The sequence below is a fragment of the Hippocampus bargibanti genome, linkage group LG02, assembly GCF_051943395.1.
Source record: "Hippocampus bargibanti isolate YZ-2025 linkage group LG02, ASM5194339v1, whole genome shotgun sequence".
Lineage (NCBI taxonomy): Eukaryota > Metazoa > Chordata > Actinopteri > Syngnathiformes > Syngnathidae > Hippocampus > Hippocampus bargibanti.
Genome location: NC_142735.1, coordinates 31,377,560 through 31,399,410, shown reverse-complemented (window position 1 = coordinate 31,399,410; position 21,851 = coordinate 31,377,560). Strand labels below are relative to the sequence as shown.

Sequence of the window (21,851 nt, the reverse complement as noted above, 5' to 3'; positions counted from 1 at the left end):
TTATATGACAATAAAAATGAGGTTGCGCTCTCACAAAGGCTTGCAGGTGAGCTTTATTCACATTTCTGTGAGGGCAACTGCACTGTTGCTATTCTACGATGCTATTCCCGAGACAAAGGTGCCTCAAAGTCCGAGATGGGTGGTCACAGCTCCCCCTCCTGGGCTACTGACAGAAAAGGATGTTGTTAGTCAGGCATGATATTGCTGCCGCGGCCACTTGCCACTCACCTTTGCGGGCCTCGACGTCCCCGATGACCTTGACGTGGTGAACGTCCGCCACCAGGTGAATTTCGCCAAGGGCGGAGGCGCTGCCTTTGGCGTTGGTGGCGCGACACTCGTAAGTGCCCGCCTCCTCTTTTGTCAGTGGCGAGATCTGGAAAGGGGCAAATGTGAGTTGTTTGCTTTGTTTTGTTTCTGCGTCCACTCGCCGTCACTGACCAGGACCCAGCCGGTCACTTGATGTTTCTCGGGGCCTCCTCTGATCTGGACTGCCAAGTTATCCTTGTCACCTGGAAGCGCTGGAAACTTCTTCCTGCCGCTGCTGACCTGTGGGATGGATCGGAGGAACATGCCATTTTTGTCATCACCACCATGGTCAGTGCTGATCCGTTTACAGTGATACCTTGGCTTACGAACTTAATTGGTTCCCAGACAGAGTGTGTAAGGTGAAAAGTGTGTATCCCAAAAATGCATTTCCCATAGGAAACCATTAAAATGAGAATTATACGTTTCCAGGGCCCCATAAAACATAATGTTCTACTTTCTAATTTTCTAAGCCTTCAAGGACAACCGATGTCTCCGGACAAGTTGTGTCCATAATTTGTAAAATGGCTTCAAATGACTTCTACTGAGTTAAAAAGATTCCACCGTATATAGCTATATTTTATGTTTTAAGACTCGCGCTGAATATTCAAGAAGTCTTGTTTTTGAGTTGGTGACGAGTCCGTACGTGACGTCACAAAAGGAATGCCCCCTGACCGAAAAAAAGAAACATTGTAGCAGTCCTTCCATCACGTCAATGTATTTTGCTGTATTGTTTGGTCTGAAAACCTTGTGTTGCACCCAAAAGCCGCAAGAAGAGGGTGTCCAAGCTCCATATAAGGAATTTATCAGCCTGTGGAAGCGGAGGTGGCTACACGAGTTCACCATTTTGTGCCTCTTTTCTGGTGATCGTTTCTCCCCAATGTTGCCTCAAAATGGCATGGAATAAATTCTTTAATCGATTGCAAACATGTATGCTTTCCTCTTCAGAATTATTTGAATCATATTCATAAGTGGATATGTAACAAGAAAGCATATTCTGCGAATCTGAAGCCATTGTTTTGATTCTCAAGCAATGCAAGACGTCTTGGCGTGACGTCACAAATTGGGGGCGGGACATTCTGAAAATGCCCAATTCGCAGCTCAATTTTTTTGCAGATTTTGGACACTTTAAGTCATTTTTATTGGTGTTTTGCATTTGACTAAAAATATCATACTGGGTGTTTTGGGTATTTTAGATGCTATCAAACGTTTTTCTGGTGTCAGTTAAGAAACAAAAAAGTGACGTCGGTTGTCCTTCAAAACTACACGAAATATACCGTATGTTATGTATAATAAATGTGCTAAGGTCTTATAATTAAAGAAATAAACTACTGTATAATAAAGTGGTTTTATTTACCTCTGTGATGGTCGTTGATGGCTTGATGGGATGGATTCAGCATTAAATACTTGATGAGGAACGTAACCATCTTTCACCATCTTGAGTAATGATCCCTTGTAGGTGCTTTCTCTGCGATAATTTTACCTAGTTCCTCATCAATTGTGTTCTGTTTAGCTGGGTTGATAGCTTTTTGCATCAATGTACAGATGGCTTGGGGGGGTTATTTGTGGAGCCTGATTGATGGGAATTTTAACCTTGCAGTCTACACTCTGCCTTTGAACTATCAAAGTTGAAACGAGTCCAAATGTCACTGTGTTCCATCCATTTTATCACTTTTTCTCTGTCGTCTGCCTGTCTCTTTAATGTTTAAACCATCTCCCCTCACCGCTGCGTTCTTGGACAATCTCGTGGCTTTAACCGAGGACTGGGTTAGGGAATAGAGAACAAAAACAATCAGCTGCCATTTTCTTGTTAGGAGAACGGCCTCGTTCGCGAACGACACATCACTCATTGTGGCAGCTCCGTGTGTATCCCGAAAAATAGTTCGTATGCCAAGGTAAAATTTTCATAAATTTAATGTCTGTAAACCAAAACGTTCGTAAGCCAGGGGGTTCGTAAACCAAGGTATCAGTGTATTTGTTTTTTTTCCCTGTCTTACCTTCATCCAAGTGAGCACAGGTGTGGGTACGCCGGCGGCCTCGCAGCTGAGGAAAACTTGAGCACCGCTGACGTTGAAGACTCGCGCAGGAGGCGAAACGATAATGGGAGCTGCCGAGACACGAGTAGGAATTCGGTTTGGGTTGGCCGGCTCACTCGCTTGAGAATTCCGCGTTTGAGCCGTCCCCGAAGGGGGGTGCGCATTGGGACGATAAGGGCGCCGTGAGAGAGGGGCACGCTCAGACACGTTTTGCTAGCTTAGCGCGAGTGTCGCCAACTGTTGGTCTTCAACGAGGCGCTTGTTGGTGCCAAGCAGCGGCCGGCCCATTTGCCCTGCTCTACAAAAGTCTTTTGCTTTGCCGTCTGTGTAAGCTCTCAGTCGTACAAGAGTGGTCCATCGATGAGAAGGTTTCTTCAGCCGTCATCTGTACTTCTTTGAAGGTGTCAGACGTTTCGCTTCCTGAGGCTTTTAGTTCGCTGACGAAGCCTCTTGGATGAGAAGCGAAACGTCTGACGCCTTCAAACACCTGCACAGGTGTTGGTCGTTCCAATCCGTGGCAGACTGTCACGTTCTGGTTGGCGACCAACGGATAGCGCTGACGGCCCCGCCCTCTGTTGCACAGGTGATGGTCGTCCTCATCAGGGGCAGTTAAAAGGACTCCCAGCACGACCATTCGGGGTCGGGTCATTGTACTGTGAATGTGTTCACTGCTGCACCCCGTCAGAGGTTTGTTTCATCTTGGCAGATTTTTACTTATGGTTTTCTTCGATACTTTGTACTTTTCTGTTCAGATGACTTTGATGTTTTAGACTTTGTTCCTGCTGACTTTATTTTAATACAATTTGTCAAATATATCCTGCCGCTCCCTCCTGCCTGCTTTTCTGGGATCCGCAACCACCATCACCACCTTGCAAACCGTGACAAAAGTAGTAGAGATGACGGCTGAAGAAACCTTTTCATCGATGGACCACTCCTGTACGACTGAGAGCTTACACAGACACTTTCCTGGTGCGTTTTTTTTCAAACTCTGAGCTTTGTGAAATGTTTGCTTACTTGGTTTTGTTGTTGATCCGGAGGCACAGCTTTTTTCCAGTGTGTAAGTTGAGCGGAAATGAAGTTGAGGCGTACTCACCTGCCGAGCATCGGCCTTTGTTGAGCACACTGAGATGCGGCCGTCCTTCCCTGCGCGCGTGTAAGTCGGCGCTCTTGAGCGCGCAGGGGTGCGCGTAGGTGACGCCGTCACTGCCGCACACTTCATCTTGGCTCTTGCACGCGCACAGGCCCGATTTGCTCTTGCCGGCGCGGACGCACTCCAGGCCGGCGCCGCAGCGCCGAGCGGCACCGCTTCCCCTGCCGCCGCCGCCGCAAGGCTCTCCCTCCGCCGCCAGGCAAAGCGTGCAGCAGCCGCACGCGTCCTCTATCGAACCTGCGGCGCAGCCCGCGGCTGGCGGGGCAACGCACCGGGCCGGTTCGCAAGGCCCACATTCCGGTGCCGCTCGGACGCACAGCAGCAGTGCCGCTACCAGCGCGGCCCCGCGCCACAAAATCAACAACCGCTTCATACCGACCTCAACGTTTCAATGCCAACATGATGCAACTCGCAGAGAGCAGCCCAGGTAGACTCCGCCTATGACCAGCTGTGTGTGCGAGTGTGTACGGGCTTCGCGTGATATCTTTGTGAGATTTGTCTGATTCCAGCCCAACACAAGAAGATCTTTTTTCTTTAAGAATGTTACGTGCCATCATACACGATTCATGTTTCAACAGCCCCGTGCTTGATGGGGCAAAACATATACAGTTATACCTTGACTAACGAACTTAATTGGTTCCCAGACAGAGTGTGTAAGACGAAAAGTGTGTATCCCAAAAATAATTTCCCATAGGAAACCATCAAAATGAGAATAATCCGTTCCCAGTGCCCCATAAAACATAATTTTCTACTTTCTAATTTTCGAAGCCTTAAAACTACACAAAATATACCTTATTTTATGTATAATAAATGTGATATTGTATTATATTTAAAGAAATAAACTGGACTATATAATAAAGTCGTTTTATTTACCTTTGTGATGGTCATTGATGGCTTGACGGAATGGAGTGGCCGGTTTCCTCAGCATTAAACACTTGATGAGGAACGTAGCCTTCTTCTTTCACCATCTTGAGGAATGATCCCTTGAAGGTGCTCTTTCTGCGATAATTTTACCTATTTCCTCATCAATTGTGTTCTGTTTGGCTGGGTTGATAGCTTTTTGCATCAAGTGTACAGATGGCCTGTGCGGGTTATTTGTGGAGCCTGATTGATGGGATATTTTAACCTTGCAGTCTACACTCTGCCTTTGAACTATCAAAGTTGAAACAAGTCCAAATGTCACTCTTTTCTATCCATTTTCTCACTCTTTCTCTGTCCTCTGCCTGTCTCTTTAATGTTTAACCCCCCACCCCTCACTACTGCGTTCTTGACCAATCACGTGGTTTTAACCGAAGAGTGGGGGCGGGGAATAGAGGACAAAAACGAGTCGGCTGCCATTTTCTTGTTAGAACGGGCTCGTTCGCGAACGACACATCACTCATCGTGGCAGCTCCGTGTGTATCCCGAAAAATAGTTTGTATGCCAAGGTAAACTTTTCATAAATTTAATGTTCGTAAACTGAAAAGTTCGTAAGCCAAGGGGTTGGTAAACCGGGGTGTCACTGAACAGTGCCTTGCAAAAGTATTCTGCCCCCTTGAACCTTGCAACCTTTCGCCACATTTCAGGCTTCAAACATAAAGATACAACATTTTCATTTGTTGTCAAGAATCAACAAGTGGGACACAATTGTGAAGTGGAACAAAATTTATTGGATAATTTAAACCTTTTTAACAAATAAAAAACTGAAAAGTGGGCCGTGTAATATTATTCGGCCCCCTTGCGTTAATACTTTGTCGCGCCACCTTATGCTCCAATTACAGCTGCAAGTCGCTCTGGGTATGTTTCTATCAGTTTTGCACATCAAGAGACTGACATTCTTGCCCATTCTTCCTTGCAAAACAACCCGAGGTCAGTTAGGTTGGATGAAAAGTGTTTGTGAACAGCAGTCTTCAGCTCTTTCCACAGATTCTGATAGAGATTAGACTGAATAAGAAGTTATCACATTTAAAAGTCCCATGCTTAGCTGGCCAACCGAACAATAGGCCCACAGTCAATGCGCAGATGGCCTGGGGTCAATCTGAACACAGCCTGCTAACCTGTCGTCTTCATCTCGGAGCTCTAGCCTTGGACAGAATTTTAGGACTTGGGAAACTCCTTCGTCACAGGAGTAATTTAGGACTTGAAACTCCCTCACAGGAAGAGCTTCTTAGCCAGGTTACAAATTTATCAGTTCATGGAAAAGACAACCAATTAAAATATCTGTTTTATTGCTTACATCTGTTGGTGCTTAGAACGCCCAGGGGCGTGGTATTCTAATCAAGAAAACTATGTTTTACTAATGTTATCGCTTTAATTTGCGTCTACTCTCAATAAATAGCTTGGCAAAGGGCTGCAGAATTTGGGCATCTGTCATGAATGACTCCGTCCCAGGCCGGCAGTAAAAGACAATCTTCCTGTGTTCGAGCCTTTGTCCACTGTGTCCGACCGAACATCTCTGACAGATTCTCAATTGGATTCAGGTCTGGACTTTGACTTGGCCATTCTAACACCTGCATACGTTTATTTTTGAACCATTCCATTGTAGATTTGGCTTTATGTTTTGCATCATTGTCCTGTTGGAAGATAAATCTCCATCCCAGTCTCAGGTCTTGTGCAGATACCGACAGGTTTTCTTCCAGAATGTTCTTGTATTTGGCTCCATCCATCTTCCCGTCAATTTTAACCATCTTCCTTGTCCCTGCTGAAGAAAAGCAGGCCGAAACCATGATGCTGCCACCACCATGTTTGACAGTGGGGATGGTGTGTTCAGGGTGATGAGCTGTGTTGTTTTTACGCCAAACGTATCGTTTTGCATTGGGGCCAAAAAGTTCAATTTTGGTTTCATCTGACCAGAGCACCTTTTTCCACATGTTTGGTGTGTCTCCCAGGTGGCTTGTGGCAAACTTTAAACAAGACTTTTTATGGATATCTTTGAAAAATGTCTTTCTTCTTGTCACTCTTCCATAAAGGCCAGATTTGTGCAGTGTACTACTGATTGTTTTCCTATGGACAGACTCGCCCACATCAGCTGTAGATCTCTGCAGTTCATCCAGAGTGACCATGGGCCTCTTGGCTGCATCTCTGATCAGTTTTCTCCTTGTTTGAGAAGAAGGTTTGGAGGGACGGCCGGGTCTTGGGAGATTTGCTGTGGTCTGATGCTCCTTCCATTTCAATATGATGGCTTGCACAGTGCTCCTTGAGATGTTTCAAGCTAGGGAAATCTTTTTGTATCCAAATCCGGCTTTAAACTTCTCCACAACAGTATCTCGGACCTGCCTGGCGTGTTCCTTGGTTTTCATGATGCTCTCTACACTGCAAACAGAACACTGAGACTATCACAGAGCAGGTGCATGTATACGGAGACTTGGTGACACACAGGTGGATTCGATTTGTCATCATCAGTCAGTTAGGACAACATTGCATCATTCGGGGATGCTCACTGAACTTCTGAAGTGAGTTTGCTGCTATGAAAGTAAATGGGCCTAATAATATTGCACGCCCCACTTTTCAGTTTTTTATTTGTTAAAAAAGTAAATTGTCCAATAAATGTTGTTTCACTTCACGATTGTGTCCCACTTGTTGATTCTTGACCAAAAAATTACATTTCATATCTTTGTTTAAAGGACAATCGACACCTCAGGACAAGTTGCGTCCGTAATTTGTAAAATCACTTCAAATGACTTTTACTGAGCGCATTTTACAAATGACTTCCACGACATATTATTACATGTACATTATATTATATTATTACATATATTTTACGTTTTACGACTCGCACTGAATATTTATGGACTTGGTATCGAGTCGATGACGATGCCCTAAGTGACGTCACATTCGGTACGGCCCAGACCCTGAAAGCGACACACAATGCATTTTTGGTACTTTTTTCGTCTGAAAACACTGTGTTGATGGCGAAATAACATGATGGTGAATTGTTGTGTGTCGCAGCCAGTTGCGCTAACACGCATAAAGAAGGTGTAAGTTGACACAAATTCCCAGCGGACAAATCAGCTCATTTCCAACGGAGCTTGTGTGCCATCTTGTGCATTTTCTGGGCACTACATTGGAGTCAGGATGGCTCGAATTGATACGGAAGGACTTCTTTCATCGATTGCAAACATTTATGCTTTCCTCTTCAGAACTATTTGAATCATATTCATAACTGGATGAGTAACAAGAAAGCATCTTCTTTGAATCTGAACACTGAAGCCATTGTTTTCATTCTGGAGTAAGGCAGTTTGTCATGGAGTATCCTGGCGTGACGTCACGAACAAGGGGGTAGGGCTTTCTGAATCGCCTCAGTTCCGAGCTCATTTTGGGACAGTCTTTATTGGTATTTTGCATTTGACTAAAAATAACAGCCTGCGTGTTTTGTATATTTTAGATGCTATAAAACGTTTTTCTGATGCCAGTTAGGAAATTAAAAAAAATGGTGTCGGTTGTCCTTTAAAGCCTGAAATGTGGCGAAAGGTTGCAAGATTCAAGGGGGCTGAATGATGTTGCCATCCACTAACCCCAAACCATGATTATTTTTCCTCCACCAAATATGACTGTTTTCTGGGTGAATCTTGGGGCCATGCCGGTTCCAACAGTATTTGCGGCGATTGGTATTCAGTTCAATGGACGACTCATCAGAAAAATCATGGTTTGCGGTTACATCCAGTATGGGGGTGTACGAGAGATCTGCAGAGCGGACGGCAACATCAACTCCTGAAGTATCAAGAAATATTTGCTGCCCATTACATCCCAAACCGCAAGAGCGGTTTTTGTCTTGTTTTTGTGTTTTCATTGTCACTTTGTGTTGTTGTGCGTCGTGTGGAACGGATTCGGATTGTTTTTCAGCATTTTTGGCCACGACATTCATCAAGGAGGAGACTGTGCTGAGTGGTTGCGCCTTTTTGGCAGCATGAATATGCCAGTACTGTTTTTAAATGGGAGGAATGTCTGTGCCATTCGACTGTCATGGCTGGACAGCTCTGGGGCAGTTGTGCTTTTTTGCGCCTGTAATGGGCAGCGTCTTCACAGCCCCGCTTTGTTCAGCGGAAAGGTCGGTGCTGTTGGACTGTCTGTGGCTGGATGGATGCATGGCTTGAGGAGCCCGCGATAAGAAGAAAGGAGCATCAGCGCGGAGCCCTGATGCGTATGTGGAACTGTCGCAGCTCGGAATTGAAACGAATTTACGTGGGACAGGAGATGCGAGACTCTTTTTGTCAATGGATGCTACAGCTTTGTGTTTGCTTTTAACATTTGGCTTTTAGGAGACGTGCACATTCCAACATGAAGTCCCTGATCCACTGGTGAAAATGACGTTTTGATCTTCACCTCTTTCATCTAGAACTGCTCCATGTAACAGAGGCTACAGAAAGTGCTTCAGAATGAATTGTCTTTGTGTTGTCACATTATTTTTTTTTGTTCTTTTGTCTTCTACTTTTCCCCACTGCGAGACAAATAAGGTAAATCCAATCCAATATATATACAGGTAACATCCGACTTACGAGCAGCTCGACTTACGACCGTCCATACTTACGACCACGACCTCTAGACCCTATTTTTAACATTTTAATCACTCACACAGCAATTTACCGTGTGATGGCACCAGAGTGTGTAAGTCATTTAGCCTCTGAGTCTCTATTCAACAGATTTCGACTTACGCCCATTTTGACTGACGACCGCTTGGTCGGAACTGAACTCGGTCCTAAGTCGGATGTTACCTGTATATAAACACAAAGTTCAAAATGCTTCTCTCAACAAAACGAAAGTTTTTTATTTGAGCAGCTGCGCAGATAATAAAAGAGGAGGAAATTGTTGTAATGCTTGCACATAATGGAAAGTGGGCCACAGGAAATGAAGATGAATCCTGGCTCGGTTCGGCAAGTCCAAAGTATGTACAAACACACACATTCCTGTTTCAACGGTTTTGTGAGGTCCGGATAACTCCAGTGAGGACCACCGTTGCTGATAAGTTTAGAGAAGAACTAGTGTTACATTTGAACACTAAATGTCACCCCATTTCCCACTTCAACTTCTTTAAAAACAAAGAAATAAAAAGTGGACTTGAAACTGAAATAACAGCAGGAGTTGGGTTTTTGAATGGCTACATTCAAAGTCCTCACCCCTGTAGTGAATTTAATGAAAATAGCGTTTTACTTTTTGTGGTATGAACTTTTTCCTCTCATTAACCACGCACACACACAAACACACACAGTGAGTAAAAAGTGTGTATCCAAATGAAAGGAAAATGCACACCAAAAAATCATTTTGGGTGAATTTGTGAGGACCTCTCTGAAACATTAACAGATGCATATATAGACCCTCTAGACGCCTTTTTAGAATGAAAAACTTGTGAGGACTGGCCTAAAGGTCCTCACTACGTATGGTATAAAATGTTAGTGGTCCTCACAAGACTAGTCATACACACACTTTAGTTGTGTGTGTGTGTGTGGAGACAGCAGAGATTTTGGAGGTCGAGAGACAGAAGCTAGATCGGGTTGGCGGTGGCCTCTGGCGTCACTTCCTGCACAGCCACGGCGCCGCCGCTGACTTCGCGTTCACTTGCTGTACTTCTTGACGATGGCGTCCTTCAGGTCTTTGTAGGGCGTGTTGGAAGGCCGCGTGGGAAGTTTGAGGATCTTGCAGAGAGCGGGAGAGCGAAGCAGAAGATTGTGAGCCAAGCCCACCAGACTGGAGCACCACCAGTAGAGCGCCATCGCCTGAACGGAAACAAAGATGGAGGTGGGGGACGTCCCCTCGGGCCGTCAGTGCGCAGGCGGAACTCACGGACGGGACGCCGGCAGCGATGGGAATCATCAGCAGGGACAGAGCTCGCATGGCGTTTGTCACTGTTTTGTGGGTGAAGGACACATTGGACCTCTGGAGGGAAAACAGCTGAAGCAGAAGAGGAGGATGAGGAGGACAATACAGCGACATCGTCGGCGATCCACGCCGCACCTCCACAATGAGCAGATTGGTCAGCCCCACCGCGAGCGGCAGAAGCCACGTGGAGTCGGGCGACGTCAGGTCGGAGAACCATAGAGCACCCCCCGTGGCCAAGGAGGCCTCCAGAGCTGAAAGGTAAACGTGCTTCATGACCACTTGCTACTGACCAACAGCGTGTTAACAGAGGCCTCGCTCGCCCTCGGCTCACCCGAGTGGGGTGCGCTTAGGTTCCTGAGGGCCAAAGACAGGGCGATCCAAAGCGGCAGCTGAACCCAAACCAGGAGCGAGGCCTTGAAAGGGTGACAGTTGTCCCTCACATACAACTGCGACACAAGACGCCGTAGATTCTTCCGGAACTGGAAGCTGAACGCCGCCAAAGCGCCATGAGCAGGAGGACGAACGGAGGGGCAGCGGGTCTCGGCCGGATTACCCTCACCTCTTCTGCTTCTCCGTCCAACCTCGCTCGCTGGCCCTCAGCGACACTTCGTACCGCAGCCTCTTGGCCAGAGCCGCAATCTCCGTCTGCAGCGCCTCCACCTGCATGTTGCCGTGGTTACAAAGAGGACGGGGACAGGTTCTCACGCTATAGAATCAACTTTAAAATAATTCTTTTAAAGCTATCCATAACCTCGCACCCCCCATACCTATCTCCACCTCTTCGTGTCCCCACCTGCCCGTCTCAGCACGATGGGGGACAGGGCTTTCAGCCGCTCTGCCCACAAACTCTAGAACTCACTTCCTCCCAACATTCTTAACATCGATTCTCTTCCCACCTTCAAATCCCATCTCAAAAAAACACCTATTTAGAATCACATTTTCTGTGTCGCTCTTTGTCTTGTTTCTATTCATAATTGTATTATATTTTATTTATTATAGTACCTATGCTTGTCTGTGACTGTAAAGTGCTTTTAAGCGCTTTGAACGGCGCTTAAAATGAAATTTATTATTATTATTATTATTATTAACCAAAGATTACAGGAAGCATCGGAAAAAGGCATCTCCTCAGACGGGAAAATCTCACCACCATGCGCTTGAGGGCCAATTCAAAGATTTGTCAAATTAAAATATTATGTACAGGTAACATCCGATTTATGACCAGCTCGACTTACGACCACCAATACTTTTGACCACGACCTCCAAGACCTTATTTGTTAACATTTTGATTCTACGCCTGGCACCGCAACGCGCTAGCAGGCCGGCAATGTGTACGACAATTTTGGCCAGCCAGCCAGCATCTCACTCTCACACAGCAATCGACCGCGTGATGGCACCAAAGGGGGTAGTTTGCGAGTTATTTAGCCTCCGAGTCTCTATTCAACATTTTGAATGGATTTCGACCTACGACCATTTCGACTTACAACCACTTGGTCGGAACGGAACTCTGTCGCAAGTCGGATGTTACCTGTATATATACCAGATATAATGAGACTGGATTGAAGCGAATCAGAATTCCACCACTCTACCCGACTCCAACACCGTTCATCCCATCATGCGCGAAAGCCCGAGAGTTGAATTTGGTCTGTAACATCAGTTGGAATTGCAAATGTTTTCACAAAAAAAAATGCTAAAATCTAGCTAGCTATGTAGCAAGCTATTTATTAGGTATGTAGCTATCCAGGTAGCTATTAGCTAGATTGCTAGCTTTCTTTCTATTTGAGTTGTGAGTTTTGAAAGGCACTTAGAAATTAAATTGATTATTTTCTTTGTTTATTTATGATTAGTGGTATTTATTTATTTAGACTCCCAAATGTATATTTAAGGAAAAGAAGAAGCTATCTAGGGGGCTGGATAGCGGACGGCTAGCTAAATAGTGAATAGCTAGTTGGCTATTCGCTATCTATCAGCTAGCTAGCAATCTATCTGGCTGGCTATTAGCTATCTATTAGCTAGCTAGCGATCTATCTGGCTGGCTATTAGCTATCTATTAGCTTGCTAACTTTCTGTTTGAGTTACTTCCGGGTTGGGTGAACGCTGGCGCGTGTGGCTGGCACTGCTCACCCACAGAAAAACTGATCCAGTGACTGTAAAGTGACCTTGAGAGTTTTGAAAGGTGCTTATAAATGAAATGTATTATTATTATCATAAGAAAATGGAGACAAATCTGAGGCAAACCTGAACTAAACATTTTGGAAAATGCTAAAATGGGCCAATAAAACTGCTCCCGAGGCAGATTAGATTGGGAAGCATCCATTAGCTAGCTGGGTAGCTTTAAGCTGTCTAGCTGTTGGCTATCTATTAGCTATTTATTAGGTAGCTGACTAACTATTAGCTCTCTAGCTGCCTGGCTGCAAGCTGCCGGCTATCTGCTATTTATTTGCTATCAATTAGCTAGCTAGCTATTATCTGTCTAGCTGACTGGCTGTAAACTGTCTAGGTGGCTAGCTGTTGGCTATCTATTAACTATTTATTTGCTATCCATTAACTAGCGAGCTAGCTTTCTGTCTTTGGGGATACTTCCGGGTTGAGTGCCGGTGCTAACCCACAAAAAAAACTATCCTGTGACTGTAACTTGAGAGTTTTGAAAGGCGCTTAGAAATCAAATGTATTATTATTATTATTATTATTATTATTATTATTATTATTATTGTTATCTACTCGGAGGAAACGTCCTTTTAAGAGGGCCCAAGCGGTGCGACCTTGGCCAGTACGCGCAACTGGTAGACGGCGAGGGGCAAGGTGACCAGCGTCCGGATGCCCAGGGTGCTGACGGCGATGCTGAGCCACCAGGGAACCCCGGTGGTCTGCTGGACCTGGACCAGGAAGTCCTCAGCCAGGCGCACCGGGGCCGAGCTCGCCGCTTGGTCGTACCAGCCCGGATCCCCGTCCCCGGAGGACAGATGCCGGCAGAAACGAAGAGGAGACTTCCTGAGCAAGACAGAGCCGCACGAAGCTTTCAAGGAGAGAAAGCGCCGACCCGCCAGGACCAGCATGGCAGCGTCCCACGTCTTTAGCTCATCACAAGATGAGTTCGAGTGGTTCTGCAAATCGAGATTTGTGATCATGGGCGAGTCATCGACACGATGTACAATCAAGCGCAGAAGATACACAATGCTTACTTCTGAGGGATAAACGCAACGACGTGAAAATCTCCGAGTCCCAAATCACTAATTCCTCATTTCACCTTTTCGCTCGCTCGTCGCGCAACAATCATCCGGACGAAAATGAGGCGCGGTTTGATGACGTTTTCCGCATCGTGAGGCGATTGCAAACGGCGACATCAATAATAATTCATGGGCCCTTTGCATTTTTTGTTGTATTTGTTCATTTATTTGCTCTAAATATAATAGCGAGTCACAAACATGATTGATTTTGCCACATTCAAAGCAAATGACAGGTTACTTGGAAAGTATGCAAATGCTATAATCTGTTGTCGAGATGATGTTTGCATGTATGTTTTGCTAAATTTAATTTCGTTTTTGAAAACATTGTTGTATGGACGCAAATACTTTTTTCTAGTTTTTCGACTTCTTCCTCCCGTACGTTGCGGATGCACATTGCAAATGTATCCACTGTGAGACAAGAAAGATCTGATCTCATCTAAAATAAAATAACAAATTATTATCCCGTGACTGTAAAGTGTCCTTGAGAGTTTTGAAAGGTGCTTAGAAATCAACTGTATTATTATTATTATTATTATTATTATTATTATTATTATTATTATTATTATTATTATTATTATTATCATCATCATCATCTTATTTTTGACATGCTTTCCATTTGGCTAATCGCGCAAAAGTGTTTATCACAATGACAGTAAAAATGTTAAATGATTCTTACAGGCATACATATCATTTAAGGTTTTGAGATGTATTTATCTTTTGGTAAACCGTTTAGTTGTCACTGCTTTTTTTCAGGATTTAGCGAGCCAACCGGCAATATGCAACTTTATTGTGAAAGAAACGGGAAGCGGAAAGGGAGCCGCGGGCAAAACACCAGCAAGATGGCGGAGTTCAGCCAGCTTGGCCTGTTGGCAGCTATTCTCCTCTTCACCGTCCTCACGCTGCGTGACGTCTACGTGGGAAAATCGAGCCCTCAGCAGTTCGCCGCCGAGCCCGAGATGGAACCCGGAAGGGCAGTCAAGACGGCCATGTACCGGATCGGACCCGTGCTGAAGTTCCAGTACTGGTGAGCCTGTTCGTGGTGGCGGCTAACACTGTTAGCCTAATAGTTAGATAGCGAGAAGAGATAGCGAGCGTTATAGTGACGTGAATTCTCTCCTTTGAGAGAGCCGGTCTTTTGGCTCGGCTCACTTAAAAGATCCGGCTCTTTTAGCTCCCAAATGGCTCCACGGTTTTTTATTGCTTAAATTAATTTACTTCCAAAAATCATGTAAAATTACGTGAAAACAAATTACACGTGTAAAAAATTTACAGCATATCAAATATTTTCGTTTACATGGATTTATTTATATTCTGAGCATACTAAATATTGAGTACAACATGGCGTGCCACAAAAAAAAAAAAATAAATTATAAAGTAAGGATGTGACAAAAATTTTCAATAATAATTAATCACATATTTTCTAATACCATATGAAAGTGCATTTAAATAGCTTAATTTTTTAAATATGAGGGGATTTTCTGCCTGTAATTACACAGTTAACAATGAAAATCTGTGACCGAGTTCTTTATTACTTTATTAGTTTAAACTATCATAACTTTCTTAATTTTTGGCAGATCTTAACGAGTGAGGTACCATTGGAAAGCTTTTGAAACAAGAACGGAAAACACAAGAAAATATTCAAAATATAAATGAGCAAATATCAACGATTGAATGCAGGCAGATTTTCGTTAGAAATCAAAAATGGATGTCACTGAATACTAGGAAAGAAAATTGCTAGCTCTAGAAATATATATGCTAATGCTTCTTTTTGCTTAAAACTTGGCAGTTATGGAGAATAATATATCTTGTACCACTTCTATGAGTTATAAAAATACAACTTACCCACCTTTATAAACTGTAGTGTTAGCAAAAAGAGCGTAAACTTCAATCCATTTTTCCTCCCGTTTCTCGTTGTCGTATTCGGAAATTTAAAGAACCAGCATGGTGAGAAACGTGTAATACGTCATCATAAGCTGCACAGCTTGGAAAATCTCACCAAAAACCATTACATACTTCACAAAAATGCAATGATATACGACTGCGAGTACAGAGTGCGCTCGGTTCACTGGACAGAAACAATCGCGGTGGAATATAGCTCACTGTAGCGTACCGATATAAAGTACAAAAGCAAAGACCCACCTCAAAACAAGATCAACAAAAAGTTTAAATCTCTCACTGTGTATATTTTTAACATTTAACTATTTACAGTAATAAAAGAGTCCGCTTTGAATTTCCGTACTGCTTATTCCTCATTAGGGTCGCAAGGGAGCTGGAGCCTATCCCAGGCGTCTTTGGGCACTTGGCGGGGGACACCCTGAATTGGTTGCCAGCCAATCGCAGGATACACAAAGACATACAACAGTCACTCTGACACTCATACAATAACAAATCATACATTAAAATTCAAATAAAATCAAAAACCAGCATCCAAAATAGGCCTAGAAATGCACATTTTTTCTTACGAGCCAGCCGGACTAGTTACCTTACAATGTTACTAGCCAATCAGAAAATCAACTAGCCAAAATGTGTCTGATCTCAGTTCATCCTTGTGTAAAAATGTCACAGAAGACGACCATTGTTCAGAGTTAATATGCATTTTATTGTATTTCAAGAGTATTTTTATACTGTTGTTCAATTAAAAAAAAATGAGAATAATTCAGAGCACCACAATGAAACAATTCAGAGCACCACAATAAAATAAAAAAATAATCAGGACATTGCAAAACTTGTCAAATAAGTTTTAAATAAAGAGAAATAAAATTGAGCACCAGAATTAAATCAGCAGAATGCTATATTTGCAAAGGATGTTACTATAAAAATACATTAAATAAAAAAGAGACTTACTTTACTGTGGTACGTCTGTGTAAGCTCTCAATCGTACAGGAGTGGTCCATCGATGAGAAGGTTTCTTCAGACGTCATCTGTACTTCTTTGAAGGTGTCGGACGTTTCGCCTCTTATCCAAGAGGCTTCGTCAGCGAACTAAATGTTTTTTTGTTTTTTTCTATATATATCCCTACTGTCCAGACAGCGGTGCCAGCCTCTGCTATGATTGGTCCCTGCTCTCAGGTTGGGGGGAGCAGAGGACTACTCATTGCGGCTACACTAATTACTTCTATTGTCCTGACTGATTACTTCTATTGTTCTGTCTGAGTATGGGGTCTACGACTGGCCTGATTGCCCCATTTGCTCTGGTATCACCTCATCGGCATAACTAAGCCTATCTAGCCTAAGAAGTCGGTTGTAGGAACGATCCAAATTGAACCTCACCCCACCATGGCGATTAAGTGAAGGGTATTGCTGTTTCATGAAAATAGCTTCTTTTACTCCCCTTTCAACCATCTATTATCTTTCGCTAAGATTTTAACCTCATTGTCGTCAAATGAGTGGTTGCTAGCTTTTAGGTGCATATGTACTGCAGATTGAAAAAAAAATTAGTTCGCTGACAAAGCCTCTTGGAACGTGCGACACTTTCAAAGAAGTACAGATGACAGCTGAAGAAACCTTCTCATCGATTTACTGTGGTACTTCACATTGTACTAGAAACTGACTAGACAACAATTTACATATATAAATTACCCCTATAATTATGAGCACCATGATATTGAATAATTCAAAAGATATTTATCACCAAAATATAATACAATGATTGGTGGAGCAGTATTTCATAAAGAAGACTAAATTATACTGTAGCTGTCAAATGTTACCTTGTTAAGCGTTTAGAATAGATCATTCTTTCGGCGGGGCTACTACCGATAACATCTGTACGGGCAGTCCCTGCAACCACTGCTCAATAGTGATTTTTACTGCCCTGGTGTGCGATGACACTTTCATACTTGAAATCGCCAATGCCGTTTACAAACGTGGATTTCTTCATCAAATTGCGTGTTTTAGTCAAAAAGGTTCCCGACCCCTGCTTTAACTGATGACTGGGGCTAGGGAATGGAGAAAAAAAGTCTGCTCCCATATCCGGCTCCCATATGTCCTGAATTGGAGCCGGCTCCCGTCGTTCACTTCAAAGACAGTTCTAAGAACTGGCTCGTTTGCGAGCGACCATCACTAGAGCAGGAGCATTTTGCGCCCTTGGCTGGTATTGCGGCAGCTGTGTTCTTGAATTAAAGGACAACCGACACCATTTTTTTGTTTCCTAACTGAGATCAGAAAAACGTTTTATAGCATCTAAAATACCCAAAACACACAGGCTGATATTTTTAGTCAAATGCAAAAATCCAATAAAAATGACTCCCAAAACTGCCACAAAATGAGCTCGGAAATGGGCAGATTGAGAAAGTCCCGCCCCCTTGTTCGTGACGTCACAATTGGTCACACGCTGCCTTGCTCCAGTATCAAAACAATGGCTTCACAGAGTTCAGATTCGGAGAAGATGCTTTCTTGTTACTCATCCAGTTATGAATGGATTCCAATTTTTTTTTTGTTCTTTTGACTTCAAGACGGCGCCGCGAGAGTGGCTGCCTTTCCAGCAGCTCCTGTATTTTGTTTTTCTACTTTCATTCCTTTCATCGCTTTGCTGCTGTGAAATGGAAATTTCTCCACTGTGGGACTAATAAAGGCAAATCCAATCCAACCCAAATAGTTCTGAAGAGGAAAGTATAAATGTTTGCAATCGATTAAAGAAGTCCTTCGGTATCAATGTACTCCAATGTAGCGCCCAAAAATGCACAAGATGGCGCACATGCTCCGTTGGAAATGGGCTGATTTGTCCGCTGACAATTGTGTCAATTTACACCTTCTTTATGCATGTTGCCGCAATTGGCTGCGACACACAATGATTCACCATCGCGCTATTTATGTAGTTTTCCTTCTAATTTTGCGATCAACACTGTGTTTTCAGACGGAAAAAAAATACCCAAAATGCATTGTGTGTCGCTTTCTCGGTCAGGGGCGTTCCCTCCGTGACGTCACTTAGGGCATCATCATCAACTCCAAAACAAGACTTCCTGAATATTCAGCGCGAGTCTTAAAAGGTAAAATATAGTTATATGCGGTGGAATCTTTGTAAAATGCGCTCAGTAGAAGTCATTTGAAGTGATTTTACAAATTATGGACGCAACTTGTCCGCAGGTGTCGGTTGTCCTTTAAAAAGAATTAAATCAATGCATGTCGTGAGGTGCCAACCGTTGCGCGTTTGTCACACTCGTCATGAGCAAGACCTCCGAGTGAGCTGAGCAAGGCGAACTTTGCTGCGTTTGTGACTTTGCTTGCAGTATCTCCTGAGGCTACAGCAAAGTGTTCCAGGAGTACTCCAGGGCTATCGGGCAGCTGTACCCCGACATGCGCATTGAGGGCCAAAACTACCCCCCCAGCCCCATCAACAGGTACGCACGGTCGCGTGAGACCACTCGCGCCAAAGTCGCCCCACGTGCCTTTGCAACTCTCGTCCAGGTTTTTGGGCGGCGCGGTTTCGTACCTGAAGCTGGCGTCCATCTTGTTGATCGTCAGCGCACAGAACGTGTTCGCAATGCTCGGTATGGACACGCCCAGGCTTTGGACGTGGACTCAGGACAACAAGGTGAGAATACTCGCCTCGCCGCAGCATCCCGGCGGGTGACGTCTTAAAGCCCTGCCTCCTTTTTCTGTCAGATCTTCTCGTGTCTGATGGCCTTCTTCCTCTGCAACATGATGGAGACGCACTTCCTGTCAACTGGAGCCTTTGAAGTCACGCTGAATGGTGGGTCCAAACGGCAAATGTTTTTTGTGTGCTGTTGGCCTTTCCCCTTCCTTGATGGGTCTCGCTCTCTATATATGTTTTTGGCTTCCCCTCTGACGATCGCAACGTCGCAACAATATGAGTAGCGAGGGGTGGGGACCCGGGAAAGGGACTGTGGAACACAAGTAATACAACACACTAGTTATATCTCAGTGGTTTTTGTATATACAGAGATACCTCGGCTTACAAACTTTTTGGTTTACGAACGTTACATTGATGAAAATTTTACCTTGGCATACGAACTATTTTTCGGGATACACACAGAGCGCCACAATGAGTGATGTGTTACTCGCGAACGAGCCCGTTCGTTTTATCCTCTATTCCCCGCCCCCCAGTCTTCAGTTAGAGCCACGTGATTTATCAAGAAAGCAACGGGGGGGGGGGGGGGGGGGGGGGGGGTGTTACAGACAGAGAGACAGGCATTCTCTGAAAAGAAAATGGCAGCCGACTTATTTATTTTTTTGTCCTCTATTCCCCGCCCCCTGTCTTCGGTTAAAGCCATGTGATTGGTCAAGAATGCAGCAGTGAGGGGAGGTGGTTTAAACATAAGACAGGCCGATGACAGAGAGAGACTGAGAAAATGGAGATAAAACAGTGAAATTTGGACTCGTTTCAACTTTCAGAGTTCAAAAGCTGAGTGTAAACTGCAAGGTTAAAATTCCCATCAATCAGGCTCCACAAATAACCCGCACAAGCCATCTGTACACTTGATGCAAAAAGCTTTCAAGCCAGCTAAACAGAACACAATTGATGAAGAACTAGGTAAAATTATCGCAAAGAAAGCACATACAAGGGATCATTCCTCAAGATGCTGAAAGAAGAAGGCTACGTTCCTCATCAAGTGTTTTATGGTGAGGAAACCGGCCACTCCATTCCGTCAAGCCATCAACATCAAAAGGTAAATAAAACGACGTTATTATACAGTACAGTTTATTTCTTTAATTATAATACCATAGCACATTTATTATACATAAAACAATGTATATTTTGTGTAGTTTTAAGGCTTAGACAATTAGAAAGTAGACAATTATGTTTTATGGGGACCTGGGAATGGATTATTCTCATTTTAATGGTTTCCTATGGGAAATTATTTTTTGGGATACACACTTTTCGCCTTACACACTCTGTCTGGGAACCAATTAAGTTCGTAAGCCAAGGTATCACTGTAATAATAATCTATAATGGGTAACAAGACATGATGTGCAACAAGACTCAACTAGAGTCCTCAGAGCAATACGGGGCCGCAAGTCTTTGGGATTGTTGTTTGCACACATGACCTTGACCCTCCACCCCCCTGACCCTGGCACTGTTGTCGTTGGCAACCGGCGCAGATATTCCCATCTGGTCCAAGCTGGAGTCGGGTTACGTCCCCAACATCCAGGAGATCTTCCACATCCTTCACAACCACCTCAACCTCAAGCAGGTGGACAACCCCGTCAGCTTCTCCTCGCCGTAGAAGGTCAGGCGACTCCTCGCTGCCGTTTCCTTTCCTTCTCCCTGATGTGACATCGACAGGTTTCTGCGTTCAGGTACACCCTGGCACAGCAGGACCATGGGCTGCCGGCATCCATGAAGGTGGGGTCTGAAAGCAAACTTTGTAGGACCCCGCTGGAAGTATCCTGCCGACGGCCTAGTGCTACCGCCAGTTTCCTGTATTGACTGTGGAGGGAAAAACAGACAAACAAACAAATCATGTTTCAAGCCAGTCAAGCTAGCCAGCGTCTCCTACAACAAAGTCTCAGAGTTGAGAAGGTTTCTTCAGCCGTCATCTGTACTTCTTTGGCGGACGTTTCGCTTCTTATCCAAGTTGCTTTGTCAGCGAACTATTTTTTTTTTTTTTGCTGGTAGTTTTGGCCCTATACTCTGCTATGATAGGTCCCTGCTCTCAGGTCGTGGGGAGCAGAGGACAATTCCCTGAGCCTACACTGATTACTTCTATTGTCCTGACTGATTACTTCTATTGTCCTGCCTGATTGCCCCATTTGCACTGGTATCACCTCATCAGAAAATGCCCAATTCGCAGCTCAATTTTTTTGTAGATTTTGGACACTTTAAGTCATTTTTATTGCTGTTTTGCATTTGAATAAAAATATCATACAGCGTGTTTTGGGTATTTTAGATGCTATAAAACGTTTTTCTGATGTCAGTTAAGAAACAAAAAAGTGACATCGGTTGTCCTTTAATGCCGTAAGTCTGTCGGCGAGTACAATCACCAGACGCGGTGAAGAAATTGGGCGTAATGTATATGCCCAGCTGCAGCGGAAGACAAGCATTTGACTTTTTTTCATTAGCACGGACGAGAGCACAGACGTGCAACACAGCGCAACTGCTCATTTTTATTCGTGGAGTTAGCACAAACGTTGAGATATGCGAGGAGACCAAGTGTAGCAAACCATGGAGAAGTTGGAACTGAGTTACAGAACTGTGATGTTCTGAAAGACGCATTGCAGCCCAACAGTCTCATTGACTTCTATGCCGCCCTCCCAAATGACACACATCCAAACATCAAAAAACACGCAATGAAAATGTCCACAATTTTTGGCAGCACGTATATCTGCGAGAAAAGCTTTTCTGGCATGAAACTGCTGAAATCTCCGATGAGGTCAAGATTGACAGAAG

General features: G+C 44.2%; 3 protein-coding genes across 5 annotated transcripts; 1 reads left to right on the top strand and 2 right to left on the bottom strand.

Annotated features, from left to right (window-relative positions):
• Window positions 1-35: 35 nt before the first annotated feature.
• igfbp7 (insulin-like growth factor binding protein 7) lies at window positions 36-3,939 on the bottom strand. 2 transcript variants are annotated; one of them, XM_088990989.1, is made up of 5 exons: window positions 3,433-3,939; window positions 2,301-2,410; window positions 439-546; window positions 229-373; window positions 36-166 (listed from the first exon to the last, which is right to left on the bottom strand). In XM_088990989.1, the coding sequence occupies exons 1-5, from the start codon at window positions 3,860-3,862 to the stop codon at window positions 144-146; spliced, it is 816 nt and encodes a 271-aa protein (XP_088847115.1). In that variant the 5' UTR covers window positions 3,863-3,939; the 3' UTR covers window positions 36-143. The 2 variants fall into 2 exon arrangements, with proteins under 2 accessions (XP_088847115.1, XP_088847116.1); XM_088990990.1 differs by having other exon boundaries at window positions 36-163; window positions 3,433-3,935.
• A 5,268-nt stretch (window positions 3,940-9,207) lies between these two features.
• On the bottom strand, window positions 9,208-13,599 carry cox18 (cytochrome c oxidase assembly factor COX18). Of its 2 annotated transcripts, XM_088990988.1 has the most exons (7): window positions 13,461-13,599; window positions 13,041-13,382; window positions 10,841-10,941; window positions 10,613-10,767; window positions 10,417-10,532; window positions 10,246-10,353; window positions 9,208-10,178 (listed from the first exon to the last, which is right to left on the bottom strand). In XM_088990988.1, exons 2-7 carry the CDS (start codon window positions 13,332-13,334, stop codon window positions 10,017-10,019), a joined length of 936 nt encoding a protein of 311 aa, XP_088847114.1. In that variant the 5' UTR covers window positions 13,335-13,382; window positions 13,461-13,599; the 3' UTR covers window positions 9,208-10,016. The 2 variants fall into 2 exon arrangements, with proteins under 2 accessions (XP_088847114.1, XP_088847112.1); XM_088990986.1 differs by having other exon boundaries at window positions 9,208-10,353.
• Window positions 13,600-14,313: 714 nt separating this feature from the next.
• Window positions 14,314-21,336, top strand: selenot2 (selenoprotein T, 2). The gene is made up of 6 exons (XM_088990976.1): window positions 14,314-14,529; window positions 18,730-18,840; window positions 18,908-19,034; window positions 19,106-19,193; window positions 20,564-20,691; window positions 20,762-21,336. The coding sequence occupies exons 1-5, from the start codon at window positions 14,345-14,347 to the stop codon at window positions 20,686-20,688; spliced, it is 636 nt and encodes a 211-aa protein (XP_088847102.1). The 5' UTR covers window positions 14,314-14,344; the 3' UTR covers window positions 20,689-20,691; window positions 20,762-21,336.
• The last annotated feature ends 515 nt before the right edge of the window (window positions 21,337-21,851 follow it).

Bases quoted from the DNA above. Each gene is read 5' to 3' on its own strand.
- cox18 (XM_088990986.1), bottom strand. From the start codon at position 13,334: ATGCTGGTCCTGGCGGGTCGGCGCTTTCTCTCCTTGAAAGCTTCGTGC. The intron at 10,942-13,040 runs GTCGCACCGCTT...GGCAACATGCAG, and splicing joins AGTTGCGCGTACTGGCCAAG to GTGGAGGCGCTGCAGACGGA. The intron at 10,354-10,416 runs GTGCGGCGTGGA...CTTCTGCTTCAG, and splicing joins CCAATCTGCTCATTGTGGAG to CTGTTTTCCCTCCAGAGGTC.
- igfbp7 (XM_088990989.1), bottom strand. From the start codon at position 3,862: ATGAAGCGGTTGTTGATTTTGTGGCGCGGGGCCGCGCTGGTAGCGGCA. The intron at 547-2,300 runs GTAAGACAGGGA...TCCATCCCACAG, and splicing joins CTGTGCTCACTTGGATGAAG to GTCAGCAGCGGCAGGAAGAA. The intron at 167-228 runs GTGAGTGGCAAG...CTTTTCTGTCAG, and splicing joins GGACGTCGAGGCCCGCAAAG to TAGCCCAGGAGGGGGAGCTG.